This window comes from Theropithecus gelada, chromosome 13, assembly GCF_003255815.1.
Source record: "Theropithecus gelada isolate Dixy chromosome 13, Tgel_1.0, whole genome shotgun sequence".
In the NCBI taxonomy this organism is placed as follows: domain Eukaryota; kingdom Metazoa; phylum Chordata; class Mammalia; order Primates; family Cercopithecidae; genus Theropithecus; species Theropithecus gelada.
In genome coordinates, this window is record NC_037681.1 from 19,241,527 (window position 1) to 19,268,739 (window position 27,213).

At 56.0% G+C, this 27,213-nt stretch overlaps 1 protein-coding gene across 2 annotated transcripts; it reads right to left on the reverse strand.

Moving 5' to 3' along the window:
- Positions 1–25,929, reverse strand: LOC112604729 (tyrosine-protein kinase ZAP-70). Of its 2 annotated transcripts, XM_025354083.1 has the most exons (14): positions 25,676–25,929; positions 25,358–25,436; positions 14,084–14,506; positions 13,266–13,426; positions 5,470–5,608; positions 5,281–5,368; positions 5,151–5,197; positions 4,899–4,950; positions 3,789–3,981; positions 3,042–3,248; positions 2,188–2,380; positions 1,957–2,097; positions 1,747–1,859; positions 3–484 (listed from the first exon to the last, which is right to left on the reverse strand). In XM_025354083.1, exons 3-14 carry the CDS (start codon positions 14,483–14,485, stop codon positions 361–363), a joined length of 1,860 nt encoding a protein of 619 aa, XP_025209868.1. In that variant the 5' UTR covers positions 14,486–14,506; positions 25,358–25,436; positions 25,676–25,929; the 3' UTR covers positions 3–360. The 2 variants fall into 2 exon arrangements, with proteins under 2 accessions (XP_025209869.1, XP_025209868.1); XM_025354084.1 differs by lacking the exons at positions 14,084–14,506; positions 25,358–25,436; positions 25,676–25,929 and adding exons at positions 13,630–13,668; positions 13,839–14,061 and having other exon boundaries at positions 1–484.
- Between the last annotated feature and the right edge of the window lie 1,284 nt (positions 25,930–27,213).

Sequence of the window (27,213 nt, forward strand, 5' to 3'; positions counted from 1 at the left end):
GACAAGAGGGAAGTTGAGTTTATTCTGGTTATCTACACCTGACCACCGAGGACACCCAGGCTCCAGGGTCAGGGCCCAGAGGAAGGCATCCGTGTAAGCAACGCCCTCAGCTCAGGGCCCTCCGGGAGCCACCAGCCCAGGCTGCACGGCCCCACCCGCCTGGGCCTCCCTGCTCCGCAGCCAGAGAGGACAGGGGCCAGGCAGGGGATGCAAGGCCAGCACGGCCTGAGACGCCCCTACCACAGCCCAGCTGTGTGTGGAGACAACCAAGCAGGGCTCAGCCGGGCTGCAGGGCCTGGGGTGGGGCCGAGGCAGAGGAAGAGCCGGCGTGGAGGGCTGCAGGCCCTGGGCGGTGGGAGCTCAGGCACAGGCAGCCTCGGCCTTCTGTGCGCAGCCCGGGGACCCCTCCGCTTTGCTGGCCAGGCTGTAGTAACAGGCCCGCATGCGCTGCTCCACGGTCAGGAAGTCGGGGCGATCCTCCCACCTGTGGGGGTGGGGTACATCCAGGCTGCTGACCACACCCCCAGGACCCAGCTTCACTACAGGGTGGGCATGCACAGTGCTTGGCTGAGGTACACTTTCGGGGCTCAGAGAGTCAGCAGGGCTGTTGGGGTGGTGGGACGTTGGGTGGTGGAGAGGCCTCTGGGGTGTGAGAGCGTTGGGCGATGCCACACAGCCTAAGAGGCAGAGCTGCCCACACACAGGGTGCTGGGATGACCCTCTACTGAGCGTTAACCAGTGACGACTCAGGGGACTGAGTGGACTTGGTGTCAGAGTGGCAGCTATTGACCATGGGGACCTGGGATACAGAAAGCTAATGCTTTGCGCGTGCACCCGGGGCCAGGGTATCAGTGGGCTGGGCGAGGGCTTAGACGAGAGGGAGTGTGAGGCTGGTGAGCAGCAGAAGCCTGGAGCATGGCAGTGGGTCTGGCCAGTGGGGAGCTGCAGTATTAAGGGTACTGGGCATGGGATATCCATGGACTGTGTTGGGGTGCTAGGTGCTAGCCTCTTTGGCTACTGGGGTGTGGTACCCTGGGTGTTTCCTGATGGAGGTCGAATTAACACGTGTCACAGGAGGGTAGACCGGCCAGAGAGGGTGTTTATCTGTTGGGCTGCTTGGGTATTTGGGTGTCAGTGTCCTAAGTGCTGGCCAGTGGGGAGTCATGCGTTAGAGTGTCCACACGTTGCATGGGCAGTCTAGGGCGTCTGCTTGTTTGGGTGTGTGTTGCCTGTTGTCTGATGGGAAGTTGGGATATTGATGGTGTTAGGAGTTGAGATGTTTGAAGGTTGGGCTTCCACCAGGCAGAGGTAGGGGCTGGAACAGATGAGAATTTGGTACCTGAGTGCTCGCCTGTCTAGTAGCTGGGTGCTGCATGCTGGCTGGTGGGGACTGGAGTGGTGGGTACTGGAGAACCGTCTCATGCCCCGAGTGTCAGTGTCATAGGTTGAGTAGCAGAGTATGGATGTGTTTGTGTGTTGCAGGGTCCATGTGTTGAGTGATGACTGAGGTTTTAGATGCTGAGGCACAGGCCCACAGGTGGGGTGGCAGGGCAGGGCACACTGGAGCAGGACAGCAAACCCTGGTGTGTCAGAGAGCTGTGGGGGGGGAGGGTAGGGGGTGGCTGCAAGGGCCATGAACTGGGTGAAGGGCTTTGGGTGGGATGGCATTATGTCGACATCAACTCATCCGGCACCAGGACGTCCCAGGGGTCAGCCCGGCCGGGTCCCCACCCCACTGGCACTCACTTGTAGATCCAGCAGTCGCTCATGAGTTCGTACAGTTCAGGCGGACACTCTGATGGGCACTCCATCCGCTTGCCCTGCTCGATGAAGGCCATGACCTCCGGCCCTTTCATCTTCTGCTCAAACCAGGGCCGACACACCTGTGAGTGACCAGGGTCCTCCTCCTCCTCCCCCTCCCCACCGCACCGCCCACCCGCCTCTGCCCACGCCTGCCTTGTAGGGCTTCTGGCCGTAGGACAAGGCCTCCCACATGGTGACCCCGTAGCTCCAGACATCGCTGCGGCTGGAGAACTTGCGGAAGTTGATGCACTCGGGTGCGTACCACTTGAGCGGCCACTTCCCTGCTGAGCGGGCCTGGGGAGGGGGAGATGCTGCCAGGTCAGGGCTCGGGGACCCTCTACCCACCCAGCCTGTCCACGCGGGCATCACAGGGCAGAGGCTCACGGTGTAATAACTGTCATCGGCGCCCAGTGCTTTGGAGAGGCCGAAATCGCTGATCTTGGCGTAGTGCCGGTTAACCAGCAGGACGTTGCGGGCCGCCAGGTCACGGTGCACGAAGTTCTTCTCCTCCAGGTACTTCATCCCCATGGACACCTGGTGCAGCAGCTCGGCCACATTGCTCACGGGGATCTCTTCCCTGGGGTGGCGGGGAAGGCGGGGTCAGCTGGGAGACCAGCCAAGTTCCTAGGGGCAAAGCACACTTCTCTGACCCAGCTGGGCATGAGCCAGGTGACCATGTGTTCAAAAACGCTTACTGAGTACCCGCTGGGGACACAGCGGTGAACGAAACAGGCAAAACGCCTGCCTTCATCCAGTCTCGAGGTTTTAGGGATCACCCACACGCCATGACTCCCAAGTCTAGACCTCTGCCTGCACCCCCGACGTGCTGAGGTCTCACGGGCATCTCAAAGATAATGTGGCCTGATTGTCCCCGTCCCCACGTGCACACCCACGTGGCTCCTCCACTGTCCTCTCCAGCAGCTCCTCTTTCTCTCACACCCAATCCGTCAGCAAACCCTGGCAGTTCTGCCATCAGGATCTCCCCAAAACCCACCGCACTCCTCGCCTCTGCCTCTGCCACCAGGAGGCAGCCACGGCACCACTCACCTGGACCCCCAGGCAGGAACCGTCAGGTCCGCCCAGGCCCTTGTTCCCTCCTCACTGTCTCCCACTGTCTCCTCCTCGCTGCCCCTGAGCCAGGTCCTTCCCACACATGCATGCGTGCAGGTGTGTGTCCACCATGCCCAGGCCGAGCCCGGGCCCTACCCACCCGATGGCTGGGCCCACCCGGTGCTCACTTCTTGCCGGCCAGGAACTTGTGCAGCGGCCCGCTGCCAGCCATCTCCATGACCAGCATGAGGGCCTCAGCCTGGCAGACACCAATGAGCCGCACGATGTAGGGGTTGTCCAGCTGGTGCATGATCTGTGCCTCGCGCATCATCTCCTCCGTGTCCGCCTTCTCCGTGCCCTGCTTCAGCACCTTGATGGCCACGTCAATCTGCTTCCTGCTCGACCCGGCCACGGGAGGCGTGTGGGCAAGGGGCACCGGCCCTGCTCGGCCCCACACCCCCACCCACCCATCTCTCTTCTCCCTTGAGTTGTGCGGTAGACAACTGCGGTCGCCACCCAGGTTGGGACCCAGGCGCTCAATGTCCTTGCGGCCGGGAGTGTCTGCTGAGGACAGCTCCCAGCTGGGTTGCTCGCCGGGAACAGCCCATTGCCAAAAGGAATCCAAAGTGACACCCTCCCCAGGGGCAGCCTGTCAGGGGCCAGTGGACTCACGGATCGGGGACCCCACTGCAGCTCCGCTGGGTTGGGTAACTGCAGCTCAGCCACCTCCCCCTGCCCAGGCCCACATCCCACCCCCGTCAGGTGTCCCGAGCTCTCTCAGGGAATCCTCCAGTGTGCAATGTCCTGCCCCAGAGTCTGTTTCCCAAGCAAACTGCTGTGAGACAGACATCCTGGCTCCCACCCCACAGCCTGGTGAAGCCGCTCCCCTCTGTCCCCATGCGACGGAGGCCCCACCACGGCAGGGGCGGCCATACTTGCGCATGCGGTACACGCCCTGGCGCACTGAGCCAAAGTTGCCGCAGCCAAGTTCAATGTCGGCTATGAGGAGGTTATCGCGCTTCAGGAAGAGCTTCTTGTCCTTGAGCTCCTCTGGGTCGCTGTAGGGGCTCTCATACACGCTGGTGTCCATGGGCATCGGCCGCGGTTTCTCTGGGGACGTTACGCGCGCTGGGCACACACAGCCGTACACTCCCAGGTCAGGGGCAGGGGCGTGGGGAGCAGGGCAGCCTCAGCCCCCACAAGCACCAGCCCCAGACAAGGGTGCCGTCCCTGGAGCACGCACAGGCAGGTGGGTGCCCATGCGTGTTCCTGCACATCCACACGCAGGCACTGGCATACACTCCTGGCCACAGCTGTGGGTGCACCGTGTGGCCACAGGAGGGTGGACTCTAGGGGCAGGTGCATTGGTATCTACGTGGCACCGTTACTGTGCCAGCTGGGGTGTGCATGTGTGTGCATCCGTACGTGTACACCTATGGCCAGACCTGTCCCTGTCTGTGTATGCAGCACACAACCACATTTACAAGGCCTCCGAAGGTGAGCTTCTGGGTGTACATGTAACTATCTTCTCTGTGCACACACATGTTCAGGTCTGCACCCACCCATGAGACACAGGAGCACCCGCAACATTTTAGGAATATGAGCTCTGGGGTCCATCCTGGGTTCACATCCCGCCCCTACCACTGCCTCACATCCCCGTAGACAGAGCCCTCCCTCTCTCATCTGTAAAGTTAGGGTAATCACCATAGTCACTTCATAAGGCATGTCAGGAGGGCTCGGTGGCTCATACACACAGTGACCTCGGAACGTGACTGACACGTAGTAGGTGCTCAACAAACGTGTGTCTGGGGAGCCCCAGGCGGGGCCAGGTGTGCTCCCTGCACGTCAGTACACACTGGGACGTACGTGCGCACAGGCAGGCGTGATGGGCATGCGCATGTGTGTCACAGGGGTTAACCAAGCCAACTGCCACAGCCTGGCCCGGCCCAGCCCACGGCGTCCCCGTGAAACCCCACATCCCTGACAGGGACCCTGCTCTCGGCTTGGCATGAGCCCCAACCCACACCCCACCTCTGCCCGCTCACCTGGCTCAGGGGTGTATCCATCTGAGTTGAGGGTGTCGATCCGTCTCTGAGGCTAAAGGCCACAGAGTCAGCAAGGCCTGAGCTGGGGACATCCATCCCCTCTCAGGAGACCCATGTCCACTGAGGACTCCCAGAGACAGTGGCGAGACAGCCTCTTCTGCTCCACAGGCACCCCAGCCTCCACCCCAGCCTCCCCCACAGCCACCCCCCAGCTCCATCCCCAAGGCCACACTCCAGGTGCCCCCAACTCACGTGAGTGAACGTGGATGGGTGGGCTGGGAGCGTGGGAGCAGCAGCCCCTGGGGGAGCAGAAGGGCCAGTGAGGGCTGGGGGCCAGGTCTCCTGCCGCCCCGCCCACCGCCCGCCCGCCCGCTGCAGGCACCTGAGGCGCTGCTGGCGCTGCTGTTGGGACAGGCCTCCTTCAGGCAGTAGATGAGCCCGTCCGCCTTCAGCTTCAGATACTCCACCAGCTGCAGGGAGCAGGCAGCTGGCAGAGGCTCCCCTCCTCCCCAGAGCCCGGCACCCCATGGGATCACACCATCTCCCAGAACAAGCTGCACGGGCGGCCTACCTGCCAGAGCGTGTCAAACTTGGTGCCCTCGGGAATGCAGTACTTGCCCGCCTTGTCTTGGCTGATGAGGTAGTGGTACACCGTCTTCCCATAGATGAGGGACAGGGCATACGTGCCCTGCTCCTTCCGCGGCCTCAGCCTGGCAGGGGAAGGGAAGGGATGTAACCCCTAGAGCCACCTGGGGGCCTCCTACCGTGCCCCGGTTCCCCCCACACACACCCTATGGGCTCCACACCCAGGAGCCTTGTAGAGAAGCTGCAGGGACTGGGGAAGCCAGGCCAGGCCCCCATCGCCTCCAGATCTGCTGATAATGGGCTAAGTGGCAGAGGGCGGTGGAGGGGCCATGGCTGTGTACCCAGGAAAATGCACAGTCCTCCAAGAGCCAAGAGATGGCCATTCACAGGGAATACCTGACCACCCGCAGTGGACACTCAGCCATGGAGGAGGGGGACACCCATCCACTGGGGAACACCTGGTCCCCCATGGCTGAACACTTGGTCATCCATGGCCAGACACTTGCCATCCACAGGGAGAGAGCCATCCACAGGCACTCATTGAGGGTACACTTGGCCACACAGTCAGCCAACCATGGGGGGCACTTGGTCTTCTATGACAGACACAGAGCCTTCAACAGGTGGACCTAGCACCATTCTCCTGGGGAGAGAAAGCCTTTTCCACCTAGACACACACAGGTACAGGTAGGTGCAGCTTCATGACCAGCTCACAGGGCACCCTGTGCAAATCAGAACAAGTCACTTTCTCATCACAAGACTGACCAGTTCCATAACAGATGGACCTTTCCTAGAATGAGACCTTCAATTGCTTTCTGCTGGAATTTTGTCACAATAAATATATAAATCTTCCATGTCTGTGATGGGAATTGAGCCCCTCAAAGGTGGTGTGCTTGTGGGGTGAGAAACTGTCCCCCCATCCCCTCCAGCCCTGAGTACACACACATCCCCCATACACACAGACCAACTTAGTGTCGGACACTGGCACCCTTACATGAAGCCCCACAGTGACACCAGTCAGCATCCCCCACAAAACGGTTTTGTCTGGGGTCACTGGCACAAGCCTCTACTGCAGGATCAGGTGTAGCTTTCCAGTGAGGAGGGAGGGCAGCTGGCCCCAGGGAAGCTGTGGAGGGCAAAAGCAGCCAACTCCTGACCTCAGGGATTGCACTGCCCTACAGAAGAGCCCTTGGGATGGCCTGTGAGCTGCACCCTCCAAGGTGCAAATTCTCAGACCGGGCCTGGCCCTGCCTGCAGGTGTTCATTCACTGGACAAGTTTTTACGGACTATACAGGCACTGTTCTGAGTGCAAGGATATGGCAGTGAGCAAGGCAGCCGTGGGCCCACCTTGCAATGAGGCCCTTCCTTAGGAAATGTCCCCTGAGTGAGGCAGAGAGGTCCAGCTGTGACCATCCCCTCCATTCCTGGACAGCATGTTTCTCAAAGAACAGTGCAGTGAAGGGTGGGGCAGTTCCCAGGCTAGCCCACAACAGTCTGGAGACAACGTGGAGAGATGGGAAATCAAGGCAGGGGGCAATGAGGGCACACAAAAGGGCAAGGAAGAGAAGCCTGCCACAAATTAGGAAACAAATGTCCCACAGAGACATGAGGCTGGGACAGCAGATGCAACGCCATCACGTGAAACCCCACAGTGACACCAGTCAACATCTCCCACAAAACATTTCTATTCTGAGTCACTGGCACAAGCTCCTGTTAAGTGCAGCTTTCCAGTGAGGAGGGAGGGCTGTTGGCCTTGGGGGTCTCAGAGCTGTGGCAGTCAGAGGCAGCTGGCAGGCTGGCCGGGAGGTGATGGTCTCCAGGGACTGTGAGAAGTGAAAACACCTCCTAAGGGTCACAACCTGAAGTTTTAAACTGACAACGGAGACTCGATGCCAAGTCACTCTCCAACAAACAGCAAACCTCCCCTTCCATCTCCCCTCCTCTGTCTCTTTCTTTGTTTTTTGTTTTTGGTTTTGGTTTTGGTTTGTTTGTTTGTTTTTGAGATGGAGTCTCGCTCCACCGCCTGGGCTGGAGTACCGTGGCGCGATCTCGGCTCATTGCAAGCTCTGCCTCCCAGGTTCCGAGTAGCTGGGACTACAGGTGCCTGCCACCACACCCAGCTAATTTTTTGTATTTTTAGTAGAGACGGGGTTTCACCGTGTTAGCCAGGATGGTCTTGATCTCCTGACCTCGTGATCTGCCCACCTTGGCCTCCTAAAGTGCTGGGATTACAGGCGTGAGCCACCGTGTCCGGCCCTCCGTCTGTCTCTTTCATTCTTTCTTCTGGAACTAATAATTTCCTCCCTGTTTATTTAAACTTCCGTGTGGAATATTGGAGACAAACAGCCACAATATTAGGGAGCTCTTCGCATCAATAGGTGGGGTCTCCTCCTCTGTCTCCTGAATCAGGGTTTGACCATGTGCCTTGCTAACAGGACATTAGCAAACATCACACAAGCAGAGACTTGAAAAGTAGTTGAGCATTGAGGTTGGCCTGCCCTCACTTGCTTTTCCTGGCAGCTCTCCAAACACCATGGGAATGAGTCCAAGCTGGCCTGCTAGAGAAGGCCCATGGAGGAGAACCAAGGTGCCCCACATGAGTGTCCAATAGCCATTCATGTGAGTGAGGCCATCCCAGAGACCATCCAGCTCCAGCCAATCTTCCAGCTGGCTGTGGCCACATGAGTAAGCTCAAAAACCCAGCAGAAGAGGCACCCAGCTGAACTTAGCCCAAATTACCAAGCAAACCAGCCAAATTGACAAGTAAAACAAGAGTGAATAAATGACTGGTGTTTGTTTGTTTGAGACAGAGTTTTGCTCTTGTTGCCCAGGCTGGAGTGCAATGGTACGATCTTGGCTTACTGCAACCTCCACCTCCGGGATTCAAGCAATTCTCCTGCCTCAGCCTCCCGAGTAGCTGGGATCACAGGCATTCACCATCATACCCAGCTAATTTTTGCATTTTTAGTAGAGACAAGGTTTCACCATGTTGGCCAGGCTGGTCTCAAGCTCCTGACCTTAGGTGATCTGCCCACCTCAGCCTCCCAAAGTGTTGAGATTACAGGTGTGAGCCACCACACCCAGCTGTAAATGACCATTGTTTTAAGCCACTACGTTTCAGGGTGTGAATACAGCACATTGTTACACAGGAAATGCTAACCAATACACTCTTTGGAAAGAGACACATGAGTTCATAAAGAGCAGCCGCAAATTCCCAGATAATAACCACACAGGCTAAGACATTGGTGTTATCACCACATATATTTCAGTACCATAAGTTCTACTTTATTTACCAAAAAAAAAAAAAAAATGCTAGATAGTGGCAGTTCTTTGTTCTTGCAGTTGGAACTTGCACTTAAGCCAGAAGTACAGGCTAAAAAATCAACTTGTATCTCTGCTCTTAAAATAATACGAAGAACCTTTAAGAGCTACATCTGTCTCTGGTTCATGATTGTAAAACAAAAGAGCTACCATTTATTTATTAAGATATTGGTTCTAAATTCTTCACATATTTGTCCTATAATCACAGCACTCCCCACAAAGTAGGTAATATTGTTATCTCCATTTTGCAGATGAAGAAACTGAGGCACAAGATTATGTATCTTGCCTAAACTGCAGAGTTGGTAAGAGGTGGGAAGTGGAGCCAGGATTCAAATGCATTTCTGACTGTACAGTTAATTGCTACCTAGAACTAACACCCAGCTCTGTCACAGATTATCTGTGAAACCCTGAATAAACTGCTAGTCCTCGCTGGGCTTCGGTTTCCTTATGTATAAAATGAGATAACTGGTCTAAATCATAACTTCTTGACCTGAAACGGGTTCGAAGGACGAGGTTCAGGACCAACCATGATCTTGTATAACTGTCTGCAAAGTCCTTGAGGTGAATATGTTTTGGGGGATTGTGAAAGGGGCAGTCAGTAGGATTCCAAAGAGGTCTGCGCTCCAGGAGAGGATAAGAAACACTTGACAGGCCAGGCGTGGTGGCTCATGCCTGTAATCCCAGCACTTTGGGAGGCCGAGGTGGGCAGATCACCTGAGGTCAGGAGTTTGAGACCAGCCTGGCCAACATGGCAAAACCCTGTCTCTACCAAAAACACAAAAATTAGCCGGGCGTGGTGGTGCACGCCTGTGGTCCAAGCTACTCAGGTAAGCTGAGGCAGGAGAATCACTGAACCCTGGGGACAGAGGTTGCAGTGAGCTGAGATTGCACCAGTGCACTCCAGTCTGGGTGACAGAGCAAGACTCCGTCTCAAAAAAAGAAACACTGGACAATGTACTCTCTTAAAGGCCCTTTCCAGGGCAAGTTTCTTTTCAAGTCAAATCAGCCGATTCCATAAAATGCTGCCAATAACACAGAAACAGGCCAGCGTTGGCAGCGCACAGGCTTGGGTACGATTCCATCCGTTCTTCGGCAACTATGAACTGTGCTCAACGGTAAGCATGGTCCTGGTCTTCACTCCAGGCCTGAGTGGCACGTGTCTTTCTCTCACACCCTGAGCCCTGAGAAAGCTGTTATAGACTTCAGGAACCGCAAGAAGAAGCTCTCACAGTTTCTGTCCAAAGCGTGCCTTGCCTAATTTTCCAGGAGCTGGGTTCCTTGTAGCTGCTTCTGGTCTCTTGACATTTACCCAGAATGGTCACTGTCCCTCATACCACTGTGCCAGCTGTTTCTGGACCTCACTGCCAGCCATAGGCTCTATGTCATGCCCAGATGCTGGGCATCTCTCCTTCCTAGCCACACCCTCCCACCTCCAACGCTGGTCCTATTTGCCTGGGAGACTGCACGCCAGTTTGACGTGCAATGCACAGACAGCTGCTTAAAGCTGTTGACCCTGGCTCTCCTGAGACTCCTCTAATCTCAGTAGACTGGTTAACTCTAAGCCTGTCATGAGCCCTGCTGTGTTACACAAAAAGTGTTTGAACTTTTCCTTCGGGCAGTGAAACCTTTGCCACACAATACTGTATATGGAAGCCTAAGATAGCAAACAGATCAAAGCCGAGCTGCTGTTGTCATTCAAGTGGAATGGGGGCCCGAATCCCACCTGTTCAATCCTCCGCTCACTCTCCCACCCCCTAGAATCCTCTGTCACTCTCAGGAGGCTTTAGGGAATCTGGGGGAAATTTTTAAGCCATTACAGTGGCAGAATCATGACCTGTATGTGTGTGTGTGAGTGCAGGATGAAGAAGAGAGATGGGGGCGGGGAGGGAAAGAGAATAAGAAAGGAAAACTAAGAAGAGAGGCAGAGACTGCGGGGATGAAAAGCTACATTGGGGATGTAGGGGGAAACCAGAGTAGAAACTCAGATTATAAAATCAAAGACAGATGAATTTACATTTTATGAAGGAGAAAGCAGAGACGGGAGGAAAGAATCAGTTACATCAATAGGAAGGGCTTAGAGCCTTCTTTGTGTCCAGCCTGGGGAGAGCCCCTGGGCTCTCAGGCACCTGGGGTAGCATGTCTGGACGAGGGGGAAATGAGCATGTGAGACATGTGAGCTAATGTTAGTAACCTCTTGGCGAGGGTCACACCTGGGGTGGGGTGATGCAACATCTGGAGGAAGGTGGGTAACACCTGGACCAGCCATCACCATGTACTGCAAGACAGAGCCCTCCAGATGCAGCCCCTGCCCTCAGGCTGACAGTCCAAAAGAAAAGAGAGACAGCCCCCAACACCCATGTTCACAATGCCCATACCTTCATGACAACCCCCTTGGTCCAATCCTACAACCAACCTTTTGCAAAAATGGCTCCCTGCATTCCTCTCCCTTAGGAGTCCCTTCCCTACAGTGACTTTGGTTTTGGTCGTGTGACTTGCTTTGGCCAATAGGACATCAGTGACATTACAGAAACAAAGGCTTGAACTTGCCCTCTCCTCTCTGACTGATCTTGGGAACCCTGCGCCACCACCACACGAACAAGCCCCAGCTTCTTGCTAGATGATGACTCCACTGGGCCGGCTCATCCCCATCACCCAGGTGACACTGAGCCAATGGCCAGTCGTGTGAGTGTAACCATCCCAGCCTATTCAGGACCAGCCTAGATGACCCAAACCAGAACTGCTTAGTTAGCTCACAGAATCGGGAAGAGTAATAACTGTCATTTTGAGCCAATAAATCTTAGGGATGTTTGTTACGTAGCAAAAGCTAACTGACACAAATGCAAAGGTTTCCTCTTAAACAGCCCTGTCCTGAGCTGTTCAGAAGTTGTGCCATTATCTGCAACATGTATCTAAGATAATAATCTAAGATAATACTCAAGAAGTTGAGTATTATCTGCAACATGTATCTAAGAATTCCCTCAGAAACCTTGGAAACTCCACTCCAATTTACAGCCTAAATCTGAATCTGTATGGCAAGGTAAAAAGAGTTGTTTTATCAGCCCACAACAGAATCTTGGAGAGGGAGCTGCATCTTGCGAAGAAGCCTGCAAGCAATCTACAGAAACTTCACATGGGTGAGGAAAATCAAGGGATGTGGTCATTTCCTCCAAGTGGGTTGACCTCAGGAGAGGAAACAGCCCTGGGGGAAGCAGGTGACCCGAGGGATCTGCCAGGCAGGGGCTCAGGCCAAGAAGCACTCACGAGAAGGAAGGCCCAGGAATTGTCCCCACAGATTTCTTGGGGGAAAACACTGGGCTTCCTGAGGTCATGGGAAAGAGGCAGCACCAGTTTCTCTGTATTCTGAGGCCAGAGTGACCTCAGCTGCACCTGGACACCATCTGTTATAGAAAAGATCCCGTGTCCAAACCAGAAAGCAACAGCCCCAGCAGGGCTGTCGAACACTCAGAGTTTTGAAAAGAGCTTTTGAGAGATTTTTTTCACATTAACAAATTCACAAACAGCCACACGGCCTCAGCTGCGGCTCAGACACGCACGTTCACCCACATATAAAAGCTAACATTTACCACATTTTTCCTATGTCAGTTACCATCCTCTCGCTTCACACATACTAATTCATGTAATCCTCCTAGAGGACCCCGGGGGGAGGTACCGCTGTCAGCCACAGGACAGTTAGAGGGGGCTGCTTCATCACTCTCCCGGGGATCCCACCTCACTTGGAGGAAAAGTTGAAGTCCCTGCCTCCCCTCCACCTCCTCCCATTCTCCCCTCACTCACGCAGCTCCAGGCACATGGCAATGTTTCCGGAACACACGAGGTAGACTCCTGCTTCCTGATCTTTGCACCAGCCATTGCTTTTCCAGGAACACCCTTCCCCCTGAAAGCTGCACAGCTCACTCCTCAGCTTCTTTCCCTTACTCAAAAGCCACCTTCTCAGGAAGGCCTTTTCCGACCACCTAATCTCAAATTGCAACCCCTCCCCATCTGCACACATGGCACTGACTACCATCTGACAGGGTCTCGATTTTACTGATTCCTTTTCTTGTCCACTTGCCCCATGAAGACAGGTACTGTGTCTGTTTGGCTCATTGCCATGTCCTGAGTGCCTGATACACAGTAGGTATGCAGTAAAGATTTGTTGATTGAAGGAGGGGAAACAGGCAGACAAATAAGGTCTGCTACTTGCCCAAGGGCCACAGCCAGCAGGTGGCAGAAGCGGGATTCCAAGCCAGGCCAAGGGACCCACTCTGGAGGCTTTCCTGGTTACTGCCTCTACCTCCCCATGCGCAAGCTCCTTTGCACATCAGAAACGCACAACCCACTTGCACACGGGAGCACAGGCACACCCTCACGGCCCACCTGCACGCTCACGTCTGCCCCAGTCCCCAGGATCCCTGCCAACGAGCCCCAGTCCTCACCACACCCAAACCCCGGGCCCCACATACAGGAACTTGCCGTCGGTCTGGGTCCCAGAGTAAAGTTTGCGCTCGGCCTCCTCACGCGTCAGGCTGCTGTGGTACCAGGGCATCCGCTCGTGGGCCGTCGTAGCAATAAGTTTCTCCACCTGAGGTGCCTGGCTGATGATGGCCTGCTCCAGGGCCTCGCCCTATAAAAGCAGAGTCGAGGAGGTCTGTAGGTGCGGCCAAGTGCTCGCCACAGGAACCCCCTTCCGGGAGCCCCGTCCCAGAGGACTCCCCACCCCACCTCACCCAGGCGTCCCTAGCGCGTGTTATGCAGGTTGTCGAGGACCACTTCCTTGCCACCTCCATGGTCCCCTCCCCAGTCCAGCTAGGGAGGCACCACCCCCACCTTGCAGCACGGCCCCAGGCGTATCTCCAGCTTGAAGATCTAATTCAGGTGGTTGTGCACGGTGGCGTCACTCAGGCTGTGCAAGACTACAGCCCATCTTCCCGGACAGCCGCCCTACCCTAAGGGCTCACCCTGGCCCCGGGCACCCTCCTCTCAGCCCCGCCCCCAGTCCAAGCCTCGCCTTTGCCCGGCCCAGTGCATCCCTCCACCTTCCCATCTGGCACAGTGGCGCACCATAGCATCGCTCAGCCTGCGGAAGGCGACCGCCACCACGGAGCCCCTACCTCTGAGGCCTCCTTTCAGGTTCTTCCCCAACCAGTGCCCCACCTCTCCAGCTTCCAAAGGGGACTGAATGGGGAAGACGACCTTTTCCTCCCTCCTATCCCCCAAAACCCCGGACTGCCCCGCTCGGGCCACGCCTCTCCAGACCCCGCGCCCCAGGCCGCGCTCTCACCTCCAGCTTCCAGGTCTGGCGCACGTAGTCGCGCACCATGGCGTCGCGCAGGCAGTCGAAGACGCCCGGCTGCGGCTCCAGGCCCGACGGTCGGTTGCACGGCTTACGCAGGTTGCAGGGCAGCCCGTCGGGGTCGCGCGAGTAGAACTCGCAGAGCTCGGCCGGTCCGCAGTGAGCCTTGCCGCCCGCGATGGCGTAGGTGCCGTTGAGCTGGCGCTCGATGGGAAAGTGGTGGAAGCGCACGTCGTGCACGAGCGACAGCACATAGCCGCCCAGCGAGCGCAGGCACTGGCGCAGCAGGAAGAGCCCGTCCGCCATGCCCGCCAGCTTCAGGTGCTCCTCGGCCTCGGAGCGCGAGATGCTGCCGTAGAAGAAGGGCAGGTGCGCTGCGGGGTCTGGCATCGCCCCTGGGCCTCCCCAAACCTGCGGATTCACAGAGGGTCGGAGGCACATCAGGGCCTTCCTGAACCCGGTGCGTGGGGCCCAGAGACGGCGCAAGAGACTCCGCGTGGAGGGCATCAGTGCCGCAGGCTGAGCGCGCCAAGGGGCAGAGCCTGCTCTGTGCCCGTCAACCTGGAGAGAAGCCGCAGCCTGCTGGGCACAGATCCAGAAGCCCCAAACCCCCCTCTGACTTTCCAGAGACATTATGTGGACATTCAGGCACGCCAACTGGTCCCCAAACACCAACACCGGTACCCATCCCTTCGTGTCCCAACTACGTGCTGAATTCTTGTGTTTCAGGCCCAGTGCTGGGGATATGCACGCTCGAGGCAGACAGGGTCCCACCCCGCCCTCCCGAATGCAACACTATGGAGGGAGAGCCTGAGATAAACTGAGAAAGAAACAAAAACAATCATTACAGACTGAGGTCGGCATTACAAAGGAAATAAGTGGAGTGACATTAAGAGAGACAGGAGGTGGCTCTCGCTAGGACGGTCACCTTCTCCGAGGAGCTAGCATTTGAGTGGAGATCTGAAGGAGGAGCCAACTTTTCAAAAAGCGCGCGGGACAGCGCATCAGACAGAGGGGACGGCATGTACAGAAGCCGTGAGGCCGCACCAAGCTTTGTTCACCCAAGGGCCCTACCTCTCAGCCTCCCGTGTCCCTTCCACTGACCCTTTCCCCTCGGCCTTAGCAGGCCCCCCTCGCCTTGTCCTCTGCCTTCCTTGGCAAGTTTCTACAGAACATATGCTAATTTGAATATCCATCCCTAGAGGACTGGTTAAATACATTAGGGTTTAATCTCAAAGTGAACTTTGATACAGCTATTAAACAAAACGTGAACTTTGATACAGCTATTAAACAAACAAAACGTGTGATTGAGGGGAGGAGGAATTAAGGCTATTTAGACAGACGGACATCTGGCAAGGCAGATAACTTAAAATTGCCTGCCCTCACCTTTCTGGGGTGATGGTGACGTCCTGTATATTCACAGGGCTTGGGTTACACAAGTGTCTGATCTTGCCACAACTAAGAGAACGTACACTTAAGATGTGTTCATTTAATTGTATTTGCCTCCCTCAATTAAAAAAGAAACATAAAATATTGACCCCTAGGTAACAATCTGCGTGCAGAAATGTTTAGGAGTGATGGGAACTGAGGACTGTAATCTAGTTTGAGAGCACCCCCCAAAATAACACTGATGGACGGACACACAGAGCGAGAGGGACGGATAAAAGGTTAGACAGCCAGAGAGACACAGTTGACTCCTGTTGTTCTCCACAGTTCTGTAAAGTCAACGCAAACACTGAACTAGCAAATAGAGAACTATCCGTCCTAGGGGAAATGTAGAGTTAGATTCCTAGGAGCCTCTGTTTACATTTTCATCAACTGATCAAGACATAACCTTGTTTTTTTGCGAGTTTCTGCTTAAAGGCACCTTATTTAATATACCTGGTTGATTCACTAACATTGAACACTTAGCCAACAGCACTGTAACGATAAGCTTATCTGACATGTTTTCTCCGTGAGGCACACACAGCCTTCTGGCCCTTAGGAATGCTGGACAGCATCTCGGCACTATGGTTACGGGCCACATTAACCAGTGAAATCACCAACAAAAAGCACAAACATTCAAAATATGTGAGGCCGGGTGCGGCGGCTCATGCCTGTCATCCAGCACTTTGGGAGGCTGAGGCGGGTGGATCACTTGAGGTCAGGAGTTCAAGACAAGCCTGGCTAACATGGTGAAACCCTGTCTCCACTAAAAATACAAAACATTAGCCAGAGGTGGTGGCGGGCACCTGTAATCCCTGCTTCTTGGGACGCTGAGGCAGGAGAACCTCTTGAACCCAGGAGGTGGAGGTTGAAATGAGCCGAGATCAGGCCACTGCACTCCAGCCTGGGCAACAAGCGCGAAACTTTGTCTTTAAAAAGATAAAATAGGCCAGGCGCAGTGGCTCACGCCTGTAATCCCAGCACTTTGGGAGGCCAAGGTGGGTGGATCACAAGGTCAGGCGTTGGAGACCATCCTGGCCAACATAGTGAAACTCCATCTCTACTAAAAATACAAAAAATTAGCCGGGCGTGGTGGCGGGCACGTGTAATCCCAGCTACTCAGGAGGCTGAAGCAGAATTGCTTGAACCTGGGAGGCAGAGGGTTGCAGTGAGCCGAGATCACGCCACTGCCACTGCACTCCAGCCCAGGCGACAGTGCGAGACTCCAATCTCAAAAAAAAAAAAAAAAAAAAAAACACATAAAATAAAAAAACAAAATATGTGGCACCACCAAATAGAACATGAAAAAGATTAGCCAGGTGCGGTGGCTTACGCCTCTAATCCCAGCACTTTGGGAGGCCGAGGAAGGCAGATCACAAGGTCAGAAGATGGAGACCATCCTGGCTAACACGGTGAAACCCTGTCTCTACTAAAAATACAAAAAAAAAAAAAAAAAAAAAAAATCAGCCAGGCGTGGTGGCAGGCGCCTGTAGTCCCAGCTACTTGGGAGGCTGAGGCAGGAGAATGGTGTAAACCCGGGAGGTGGAGCTTGCAGTGAGCTGAGATCACGCCATTGCACTCCAGCCTGGGTGACAGAGCGAGACTCCATCTCAAAAAGAAAAAAAAGAACATGAAAAAGACATTTGTCTGCAGTATGAGAGCATTTGCCTTGTGCATCCTCAGTGGGAACATATGTATCGAGTGACTCATATTTTTGCCACTCTGTATGTCTGAGAATGACCACAAAAGTGCCACGTTGGTTTTAGGGTTTCAAATAATTGTTAACAAGTAGGAGAATTCACAAATAAGAACTTCACAAACAGTGTTGATACAACTGTATGTGATAAAACAATTATAGCAAACCATTAACTGTTGAATCTAGCAGGTGAGTTATTGGTGTACAGTTAATTCTATTTTCTGCATATTGGTAAGTTTTCATAGAATGTTGGGAAAAAATACCTCTCCATAGCGGTTATGAGGTGTTTCTCTACTAAGAGAGGCCCAGCAAGGCTACTCAGGCATAAGTTTGCACTGGAGAAGTGACCTTGGGTGCCCTTCTTAGTTATGCAAATGAAACCAAGGGGTAAAATGAATGCTTTTGTGAATCAAGAGAGGCTTCCTGTGCCTTGGGTGTCCAGGGATGGGCTCTGGAGCTGAAAGGAAGGTACTAGAATGGGAATCAGGTGAGGTCTGGGTCAGAGTAGCTGGAGGAGGGGCCAGGATCTGCATTGTAACACAATTAATTGTGATGGTGAGGTTGGGAGGGCCAAGTTTGAGGGGGGTCCTGGACAGGTGGGTGTTCCAGAGATTCATAAGGGACTGCATTTGTGGCTCCACCTGGAGAAACAGGTCACCATTCCACAAGAGTGTTTTTAAAAAGTCATGAAGTGGCTGGGTGAAGTGGCTCACGCTTGTAATCCCAGCACTTTGGGAGACCAAGGCAGGTGGATCACATGGGGCCAGTAGTTTGAGACCAGCCTGGCCAACATGGTGCAACCCCGTCTCCATTAAAATACAAAAATTAAGGGCTGGGCGTGGTGACTCACACCTGTAATCCCAGCACTTTGGGAGGCTGAGGCGAGCGGATCACGAGGTCAGGAGATCAAGACCATCCTGGCTAATACAGTGAAACCCTGTCTCTACTAAAAAAAAAAAAAAAAGAAATTAGCCAGGCGTGGTGGCGGGTGCCTGTATTCCCAGCTATTCAGGAGGCTGAGGCAGGAGAAAGGCGTGAACCCGGGAGGCAGAGCTTGCAGCCAAGATGGTGCCACTGCACTCCAGCCTCGGTGACAGAGCAAGACTCCATCTCAAATAAATAAATTAATTAAATAAAATACAAAAATTAACCAGGCGTGGTGGTGGGCACCACGCTACTCAGTCCCAGCTACTCAGGAGGTTGAGGCAGGAGAATCGCGTGAACCCAGGGGGTGGAGGTTGCAGTGAGCTGAGATCATACTACCTCACTCCGGCCTGGGCAACAGAGCAAAACTCCATCTCAAAAAAAAAGAAAAAAAAAAGTCATGAGGGCTCCTAGGTATTCACTCTAAAGAAATGGAAATTTGCATTCACACAAAAACCTACTCAGGAACCTTTATAGCAGTTCTAGCCACAATTGCCAAAAATTAGGAATAACTTAAATGTTTCCCAGCAGATGAATGAGATACACCGTGGGACATGCCTACCGTGGAATTCTACTGGCAGTAAGTGGAACGACATACGGAGACACACGATTCCACGGATACATCGCAAAGGCCTCTGGCTGTGTGAGAGAAGCCAGGCTCCAAGGGCTACAAACTGTGATTCCACACACAAGTGCAGGGATGGAAAACGCACCAGGGGATGCTTGGTGCTGGGGGTTGGGGAAGGAGTGATGACAGAGGGCAGGAGGGAATTCGGGGGAACAGTCTGTATCTTGATTGATGTGGTAGTCTCTGGGCTGTATGCATTTGTCAAATCTCAGAATTTTTCACTAAAATGATATAAAAATTTTATTGTATGTAACTTATACCCCAAATTTTGATGAAGGGGGAAAGGAATTGGAAGATACAAACACAATGGACACTAAAAATGCTAATGAAAATAGGAAAAGTGATTGAGGGCTGTCTACACTCCCATCCCTATGTCCCTGACTCCCAGCCTTCTCAGCCAGACCCACGGTCTGCACCCACCCCCTAGGCTGTTCTCCAGCACTGATAGCACCCCTGGCAGTCTGTGTGCACCAGACAAGCACTCTGTGACCTCCTCAATCCTGGGTCCCCTGAGTGGCCGACACCAATGACTCCTCCCTCCTGCCTGAGCCTCATAGACCTCTCTGGTCCTTCACAACCCCGTGGCTTGCCTCCACCCTCTGACCATCCTGCTCACTGTCCCCTTACTTGGGTCATCCTGTCAGTAGCCATACATGCTGCCACACCCACGTCTCCCGGAGCCCAGATCTCTCGCCTGACTGAGGTCGGTTGGTGCTGGCATCATTTCCTTTGATCTCCACCAACTGTTTCCATTAATACAACCAACTAAGATCCAGATGGCACGCTCATGCTGCCTGTGGCTGGCTGAACCCCACAGTCCATTCCACAGAGCTGAGCTCCACAGTCTGCAAGTTGCTCCTTGGCAATTCTTCCCCCAGGCCTCCCTTGCTCAAGACCCTACTGTCTACTGCATTGGATCTCCCCAGCCCGCTGCCCCAGCTGAGCTGTGCTACTTGCTTTCCTTCAAAGGACGTTCATACTTTTATCCACACAGCACCCTCCACCCAGTGCACCCTTCCGTCTCCCCTCCGTCTTCTCCAGCCCAGCCAGCCCTTCCTTGAAGACTCCTAGAGTCACTCCCACAAAGCATGAGGAGGACGCAGGATGAGGCAGCAAACTGAGGGCTTGTCCAAGGACCATGGGTGCAGGGTAGCAAAGCTGGTCTCTGGCGCCGGAAGCTGTGGCAGGAAACTGTCGCCAACACAGTTTGAGAAGCTCCTCCCCACGTGGCCACAGGTGCAGCCTGGGTAGCTGGAAGCAGGTTAGGGCAGAAGAGGAGATGAGGGAGGCTCGGCGCCCAGCCCAGGGCTGCCATCCGTGACCTGAGGCTAAGGAGTCCCAGAGGCAGGCTCTCTTCCTGTGCATCTCGGCTGCATCCCAGCGTCGCTGTCCCACGGCCCACGAGGACAACCGTAATCACAAGCACCACCCACAGCAGGCAGGTCAGGTTGTGGGCGGCTCCTCTTCCACCCCTGGGGCCTTTCTGGACTGTCCTCACTAGTAAAACATGGGGCCCAAGTTCCCAGGGACCCCATGGCCAGAGATGCTGGGGAGGCCAGAGAAGGTGGGCAGAGGTGGCAGAGATGAAAAGTCCGGGGGCAAGAGGGGAGAGCATTTGCCACGCAGTGGTTAGCCAGAGCGTCTGCTGTCAGTGAGCTGCACCAATCTACAGCTCCCCGGGATGACCCCAGACCCCAGGCAGGGGATCAGATGTTTCTGTTCTCAGCTGTGTCCCTGCAGACTCGCGGCCCTCCCAGGAGACACCCACCCTGAGACTCACCCCGGCCCTCGTCCTGCCTGGGCCACCCCAACGGGCAGGACTTGGGTTAGGAGCCCCACCCTCAGTCCCCAGTGAGCCTGTTCATGCCCCAAGCCTGGCCTACGGCTCTCCCTAGGCTGACCCCAGCCAGCTTCCCCTTGAGCTCACAGTTCAGAGATCCTAGTTTGGCCTTCCCAGAGCTCACAGCCCCAGGATCCCAGCAGAGAGATCACAGCAGAGCAGCCACGGGGCACCTGCCCCACGCTCACAGCCCAGGCCCTGAGAGGACGATGGGAGGAAGCCTTGGAGCCTGGTCGGAAGGACCTGCCTGGAACCCCACCATTCACCCGTCCTCCTTGAGTAAAGGCCTGGAACCTCACCATCCACCCGGCCTCCTGGGGCAAAGGCCTGGCACCCCACCATTCACCCGTCCTCCTGGGGTAAAGCCCTGGCACCCCCCATTCACCTGGCCTCCTGGGGTAAAGGCCTGGAACCCCCCATTCACCCAGCCTCCTGGGGTAAAGGCCTGGAACCCCCCCATTCACCCGGCCTCCCGGGGTAGAGTCCTGGAACCCCCCATTCACCTGGCCTCTGGGGTAAAGGCCTGGAACCCCCCTACTCACCCGGCCTCCTGGGGTAAAGGCCTGGCACCCCACCATTCACCGGGCCTCCTGGGGTAAAGGCCTGGCACCCCACCATTCACCCGGCCTCCTGGGGTAAAAGCCTGGAACCCCCCATTCACCTGGCCTCTGAGGTAAAGGCCTGAAACCCCCCCATTCACCCGGCCTCCTGGGGTAGAGTCCTGGAACCCCACCATTCACCAGGCCTCCTGGGGTAAAGGCCTGGAACCCCCCCATTCACCTGGCCTCCCGGGGTAGAGTCCTGGAACCCCCCATTCACCTGGCCTCTGGGGTAAAGGCCTGGAACCCCCCATTCACCCGGCTTCCTGGGGTAAAGGCCTGGCACCCCACCATTCACCCGGCCTCCTGGGGTAAAGGCAGTGCTAGATTACAGCTGTTGCGGAGAGATCAGATTCCCCAAACATGCTTCAAAGGAAAAATGAGTCAAGGGGTCAAATACAGTTTCAAATGCTGTGAAAAGCACATTAAAGGCTCCGAGAAGACCACATGGAAGGACCCCTTTCAGCGTCACTTAATTCCCACACCTATTCAACAAAGCCATGAAGGTCTACTGTTTCACAGGACATTCTCTGGGCATCAAAAGCCCCCATTACATGCCCATCATCAGAGCAGAGCTATCACGCCGAAGCCACAGGACCTGGTGGAGCGGGCAGGAGCAGCACGAGCTCCATATGTCCCCTCAGCCAGAGGCTCCACGTCCCGCCAGCCAGAGGCTCCGCATGTCACCCCAGCCAGAGGCTCCGCATGTCCCCCCAGCCAGAGGCTCCGCGTGTCCCCCTAGCCAGAGGCTTGACATGTCCCCACCCAAGGCACTGCTGGAACGGGGCCCCGGCCCCCTACTGCCCCCACCTCCTCCTACTGCCCCCCCACCATGCTGTTCCCACACCCACTCCTGGCTCTCTCTCTCTGAACCCCCAGTCCTTGCCTGAGACCCTAAGTCCCTCTGAAGTCGTGTTTCCTGCTCCTTAATCCCCAAGATGTGCTTGGGCTGCCTGTGCCTACCAACAGAGGCAGCATAGGCACTGGTCATCAGCAGATGCCAGCTTGGTGGCACCATGAGCCACACAGCAGCAGTTAGCCATGGCGACAGGCTCCTCCTTCATATGTCTTTCCTGACTGCAGGGATCGGATTCAAACCATGGGATCGTGGAGCCACCACATGGTCACGGTGCAGCCTGAGCAGCGAGTGAAGCTCGCCAGACCTCTGGAAAGCAGGGCCAGTGAAGGTGCCCAGCCCTGGGGCTGCAGGGACTCCCTGGGGTGAGACTTGCTGGCCCCCCGTCATGCCATCACATCCTCCTCTTCTCTGCTGGAAGCCCTCTAGGCTCCCACCTCACTTGGGGTGAAAATGCAAGTCCTCAGGGTGGCCCCCAAGGCCCTTCATGATGTCTGTCACCCCCCGTCACCCGCTCCCCTCCAGTCACACGGGCATCCTCGTGTTATTCCTTCAGGTTCCTTGGACAAACCAGGCATGGTGCAGCCTCAGGGCCTTTGTCCTGTCTGTTCCCTCTGCTTGGACACTCTTCCCCCAACACCTTCCACTTTATTCAGGTCTCTGCCTAAGTCACCTCCTCCAGGAGGCCTTCCCTGACCTCCCTCTCTAAAATAGCCTCTCCTCTCTCTAGACCTGACCCAACTTTATGGTTCTTCGCCACCTAAAAGATGACATTGTATCAACTTGGTGACACAGTACCTTTGTCCCTGCCAGAATGTAAGCACCACGGGAGTGGAGACTGTCTCGTTCCCCTACCTATACCAGCACGGCACAGAGTAGGTGCTCAATATACCAGGTACCTACAAAGGTCTGCAGTCCGCTGGGGGGGGTGGGGACGCCTCTGAACACCCATGGAACCTGACACCTGGGGAAGGGTGAGGGGCCACAGCGGCTTCCTTGGGTGGGGGACGGTGGACCTAGGGACTTCCTCCACTGACCCACGGTGGGAGAGGAGGGGCCCGTCCTGAGGATCCTGGCCACCGGCTGTTCCCTCAGCCCAGAACAGTGCTGCATGCTTCTCCTGGGCCTCAGGCTTCAGGCGTCCTCCGTTGTCCCATCCTCCCAGAAGCATCCCATGGGCCCCACCCCCTCCCCAGCCTGGGTCAGGCACCTCCCCTAGGCTTCCAGGGTCCCCATCCTGCCACATCACAGTCCTGATGGCCTCTGTCTCTGCTCCTCCGTCCCTGACCAGGCTGAGCTCCCCGAGGCACGGCCCACGGCTCTTGTCTTGTTTTCTATGGAAGCTCCTGCTTCCTCCCAACAAATGTTTGTCAAGTGTGTAAGGACAACCACAACAGCCTCTGTGCTGGGGACAGCCTAGCCCTTCACGAGCATTAGTCATTTAGTCTAATTCTCACCACAACTCCATTTGCTGGGGACTGTTATCCCACTCCTCAGCTAAAGAAACTGAGGCTCAGAGAGGTCAATGTCACGCTCGGAACATGCAGCCTGCAAGGGGCTGCCACGATTGGAACCCAGGTGTGTCCAACGCAGCAGGCAGCACTAACCTCTCCAGCAAATGGCTATCAGGAGACCCTGGAGAGCCGGGCTGGGGCGGGGTCAGGGTCAGATTCCCGAACCCAGCAGACTCTCTAAGTGTCTGTGGATTGAACAACGCCCCTCCACCGCCCCTCCAGGGAGGCCCCCAACTCCGCCCTCCACTGCCTGTGTGACCTCAGCAACCAGCGGTCCCTCTCTGGGCCTCAGGCTCTGTGACTGTAAAAGGGAGTCAGGAAAAGGCGGTGTGAGTCGGGAGGATAGGGGCTGAAAGAGATGAGGGGACAGCGTGGGACTGTCCTGGGCCTTGTAGGCTGTTCACAGGATTCCTGTCCTGGACCTGTTAGATGCCAGTAACACCCGCTGGGTCAAAACCCAAACCGTCTCTGGGCACTATCAACTGTCCCAGGGGGATGGGAGGAGGCAAAATTGGCTTTGATGAGAACGGCTGCCTTAACCCTGTACCTTGGGGTGGGGCAGGGACTGGTCAGCACGGGGTGGTCTAGGTGCTGCAGCCCCGGAGAGTATATAGGAACTGTGGAGTCCAAAGCCCAAGGCCACCCAGAGCTAGTGAGGATAATGAGGGTTTTAGCGAGATGTTTCTCCACACCTGTATGTGCCAGGCACTGCGGATACAGTCAGTCTCTTTATCCTCCTGAGAGCCCTGGGAGGGAAGCACAGAGAGATGCGGTGACTGGGAGGGAAGCACAGAGAGATGCGGTGACTGGTCCACTCACACAGCTGGTGAGTGGCGGAGCCGGAACGTGAAGCCAGGCCCCCAGGCTCCAGAGTGTGCACATCAACACCCCCGCCAACACTGCCAGGGCAGCGGGGCCGAGGCTGGAGGGCCGGTGAGAAGAGGGAAAGCAAGCTCCGGATTCAGCAGGAGGCACCTTCACAGGGGGCACCTTAGGAGTCCCTGACCCTGATCTGTCAGCAAAGCATTATTAAGCACCTCCTGTCTGCCTGCTGTTCTAACCAAGACGAGAATCATGAATCATCTCGAGCTGCTCCCCTCATGAACCCCTGTTCTTCCTGTCGGGGATCCTTCCTACCCGGGACACGTTTCCCAGCCTCTCGCCAACTGTCAGGAACCAAGCACCTGCCAGGTGCCCATATCTGCATGTGCATTTAACAGATGCACAAACTGAGGTCAGAGAGGCCCAGCAACTTGCCAAGAACACACAGTAGTTAAGCGGAACCCGGTTTTGCTCTTTCTCTCCCCAGGTCTCCCTCTAACCTGAGCTCGGCTACAAGTGGCTCAAGCCTGCCCTGGACCCGTCCCAGGAATGACAGCATTCTGCCGATGGAGCTCACGGCCCTGGTGAACAGCCAGGGCCTTCACAGGGCCTGGGGACTACAGTGCACTTGCGCTTTCTCTGGAACTTTCTCTGCTTCCGGGAGCCAAGGATGCAGCCAGACAGGGCCCAGCAGGAGCCCAGGAACCAAGCAGGCCTCGCTGTGTCCCCTGAACAGCCCGGCTCGGCCAAGCCTCTGGAGGGGGAGCTGCTTCCCTCAGCATGGCCACACGCCCTGTCTGCCTCCATCTCCAGCCGGTCACCACGCAGCCCAGTCCTCCAGCCCTCCTGGTCCTCCCAGCAGCCTCCTGACTCCCTGTTAATATTCTGTCCTCCTCCTCCAGACACAGCCCACCATGCAGACGGTGGCCAGGTGCCACTCCACCCAGGCACCACTTACCTGGGGACGTACAGGTGGATGTCCAGGCAAACAGGCCACTTGTGGGGTCTCTGGTCCCAACGCCAATGGAGAGCCGGTTCTGGGTGAAGAATCAGGACTTACAAAGCCAGTCTGGATTTCCCTGCAGGCCGAGCCCCCAGCCTGAGAGGGAGGCCGTGCCGCTCACACTCTCCGCACACACTCTGGGGGAGGACGTCACACCCCGCCAGGGTTTCTCACTCATGGATGGGGCGTTCACCCGCTGCCAGGTCTCCCAGAACCCCCTGGGGTGGCCCTGGTGGCAGGACACGGGCAGACGGCCCGAGGACAGTCACTTACCTGAATGCCCCAGCAGCAGCTCTGAGGCCCACGGTGGGCCAGGCCTGGCCGGAAGGCCTGGTGTCTGCTGAGCTCCAGCAAGCAGGCTTGTCTGAAACTAACCTATTTCCTGGATGCGAAGACAGGAAAGGGGGCTGTGTTTGATGTTTACATCAAAGTCACAAAGTGCTGTGCTCAAGGAAAATCACAGGCCACGTGCGCCAGGGAGGAAGAGGGCATTTCCGGGGCCCAGCACTGCCTGCCCAGCTGCAGGATGGGACTGAGAGATGGGGATGAGGCTAAGCAAAGGCAGGGGTTCAGGAAGGACGACTCCAGCAGGACTCGTCAAGACGGAAGGAAGCCTGCGTACCTGGAACGGGAGGGTAGGCAGCAGTGGTGGGAGGGAGGGGAGTCCCAGGGCTCATGGAAACTAGAATGCCCCATTTTCCCCTCAAAGGGGCGCCTCCCTGGGGCCTGCACCAGCCAGACGACCCAGAGGAGTGGTTTATTTATTCCACAGGCAGGTCAGAGCTGGAGGGAGGAGAAACCCACTGAGTCAGCCCATACCCTGAAGGTTGAGACCCCCTCCTGTGCCAGGTATCTGGACGGCAAGGACAGCCTGCCCTCGCTCTCCGGTGGCTCGCAGGCTTGTGGGGGGCAGCTGGGTCCACAGGGAGCCAGCGGTGGGAGGCTGGAAGCCTGGGCACTGTGTGTCCCCATAGGAGCCCCAGCCCCGCCTGGAGGATGTCAGGGATGCGTTCCAGGAGGAGTCAGCCACCCAGCCGAGACACAGAGCCAGGGCACCCCCAGTGCCAGCCCGGCCCACCAGGGACCTTTCCCACGAAGCTGAATCTGGCTGAGCACCACGCCGCTGTGGCCACCACCTCCTCTTCCTCTTCCTGTCCTCCCTTCCCTCAGCCCGTGCCCCCCCCACGACGGTACCCACCCACCTTTGGGCCTGGGGCCACACCTCACGCACTCTCTCAGAGGGGGGCCTGCAGAGCCACTCTCTCTCGGCTCCATCTCCCCTCTAGTGCCCCAAGGCCTCTGGGAGCCTCTCGCCCACCACCTCCTTGCTTTCTTGGGCACTAGGAGTCGTCACAGCTCTCCTGTCTGTGGGGTCTCAGAGACCTGTGTGGAAATGCCCTGGGCCCACTGTGGAGATGCCTAAAGCTCTTCTTCTTGGGGTCCTGCTGCTCTTGTTATGTGGGCTTGTGATACCCTACCTTGTTTTAGCCTGAATTGACTCTCCCTTCGCTAAGAGAGCCAGACAGACTCCATCTTGGCTCATTTCATTTGCAGCCCTTTACCCACCCTCCTTCCTCAAGGACTTAACTTGTGCAAGCTGACTCCCAGCACATCCAAGAATGCAATTAACTGATAAGATACTGTGGCAAGCTTTATCTGCAGTTCCCAGGAATTCTCCTGGTTAACAGTACCCAGAGCCCCCGTGTTTGTGTCCGGTTGGTAACGCCCAAAGCCCCGTGTCTTTCACCTTGTGATAGATTTAAAGCCCCTGCACCTGGAACTGCTTGCCTTCCTGTAACCATTTATCCTTT

What these genes read in the sequence shown, in the direction of transcription:
- LOC112604729 (XM_025354083.1), bottom strand. Translation starts at nt 14,485, where the DNA reads ATGCCAGACCCCGCAGCGCACCTGCCCTTCTTCTACGGCAGCATCTCG. An exon ending in GCCAGACCTGGAAGCTGGAG is followed by an intron (nt 13,427 to 14,083) that starts GTGAGAGCGCGG and finishes CTGCTTTTATAG; the next exon opens with GGCGAGGCCCTGGAGCAGGC. An exon ending in CAGACCGACGGCAAGTTCCT is followed by an intron (nt 5,609 to 13,265) that starts GTATGTGGGGCC and finishes TTCCCCTGCCAG; the next exon opens with GCTGAGGCCGCGGAAGGAGC.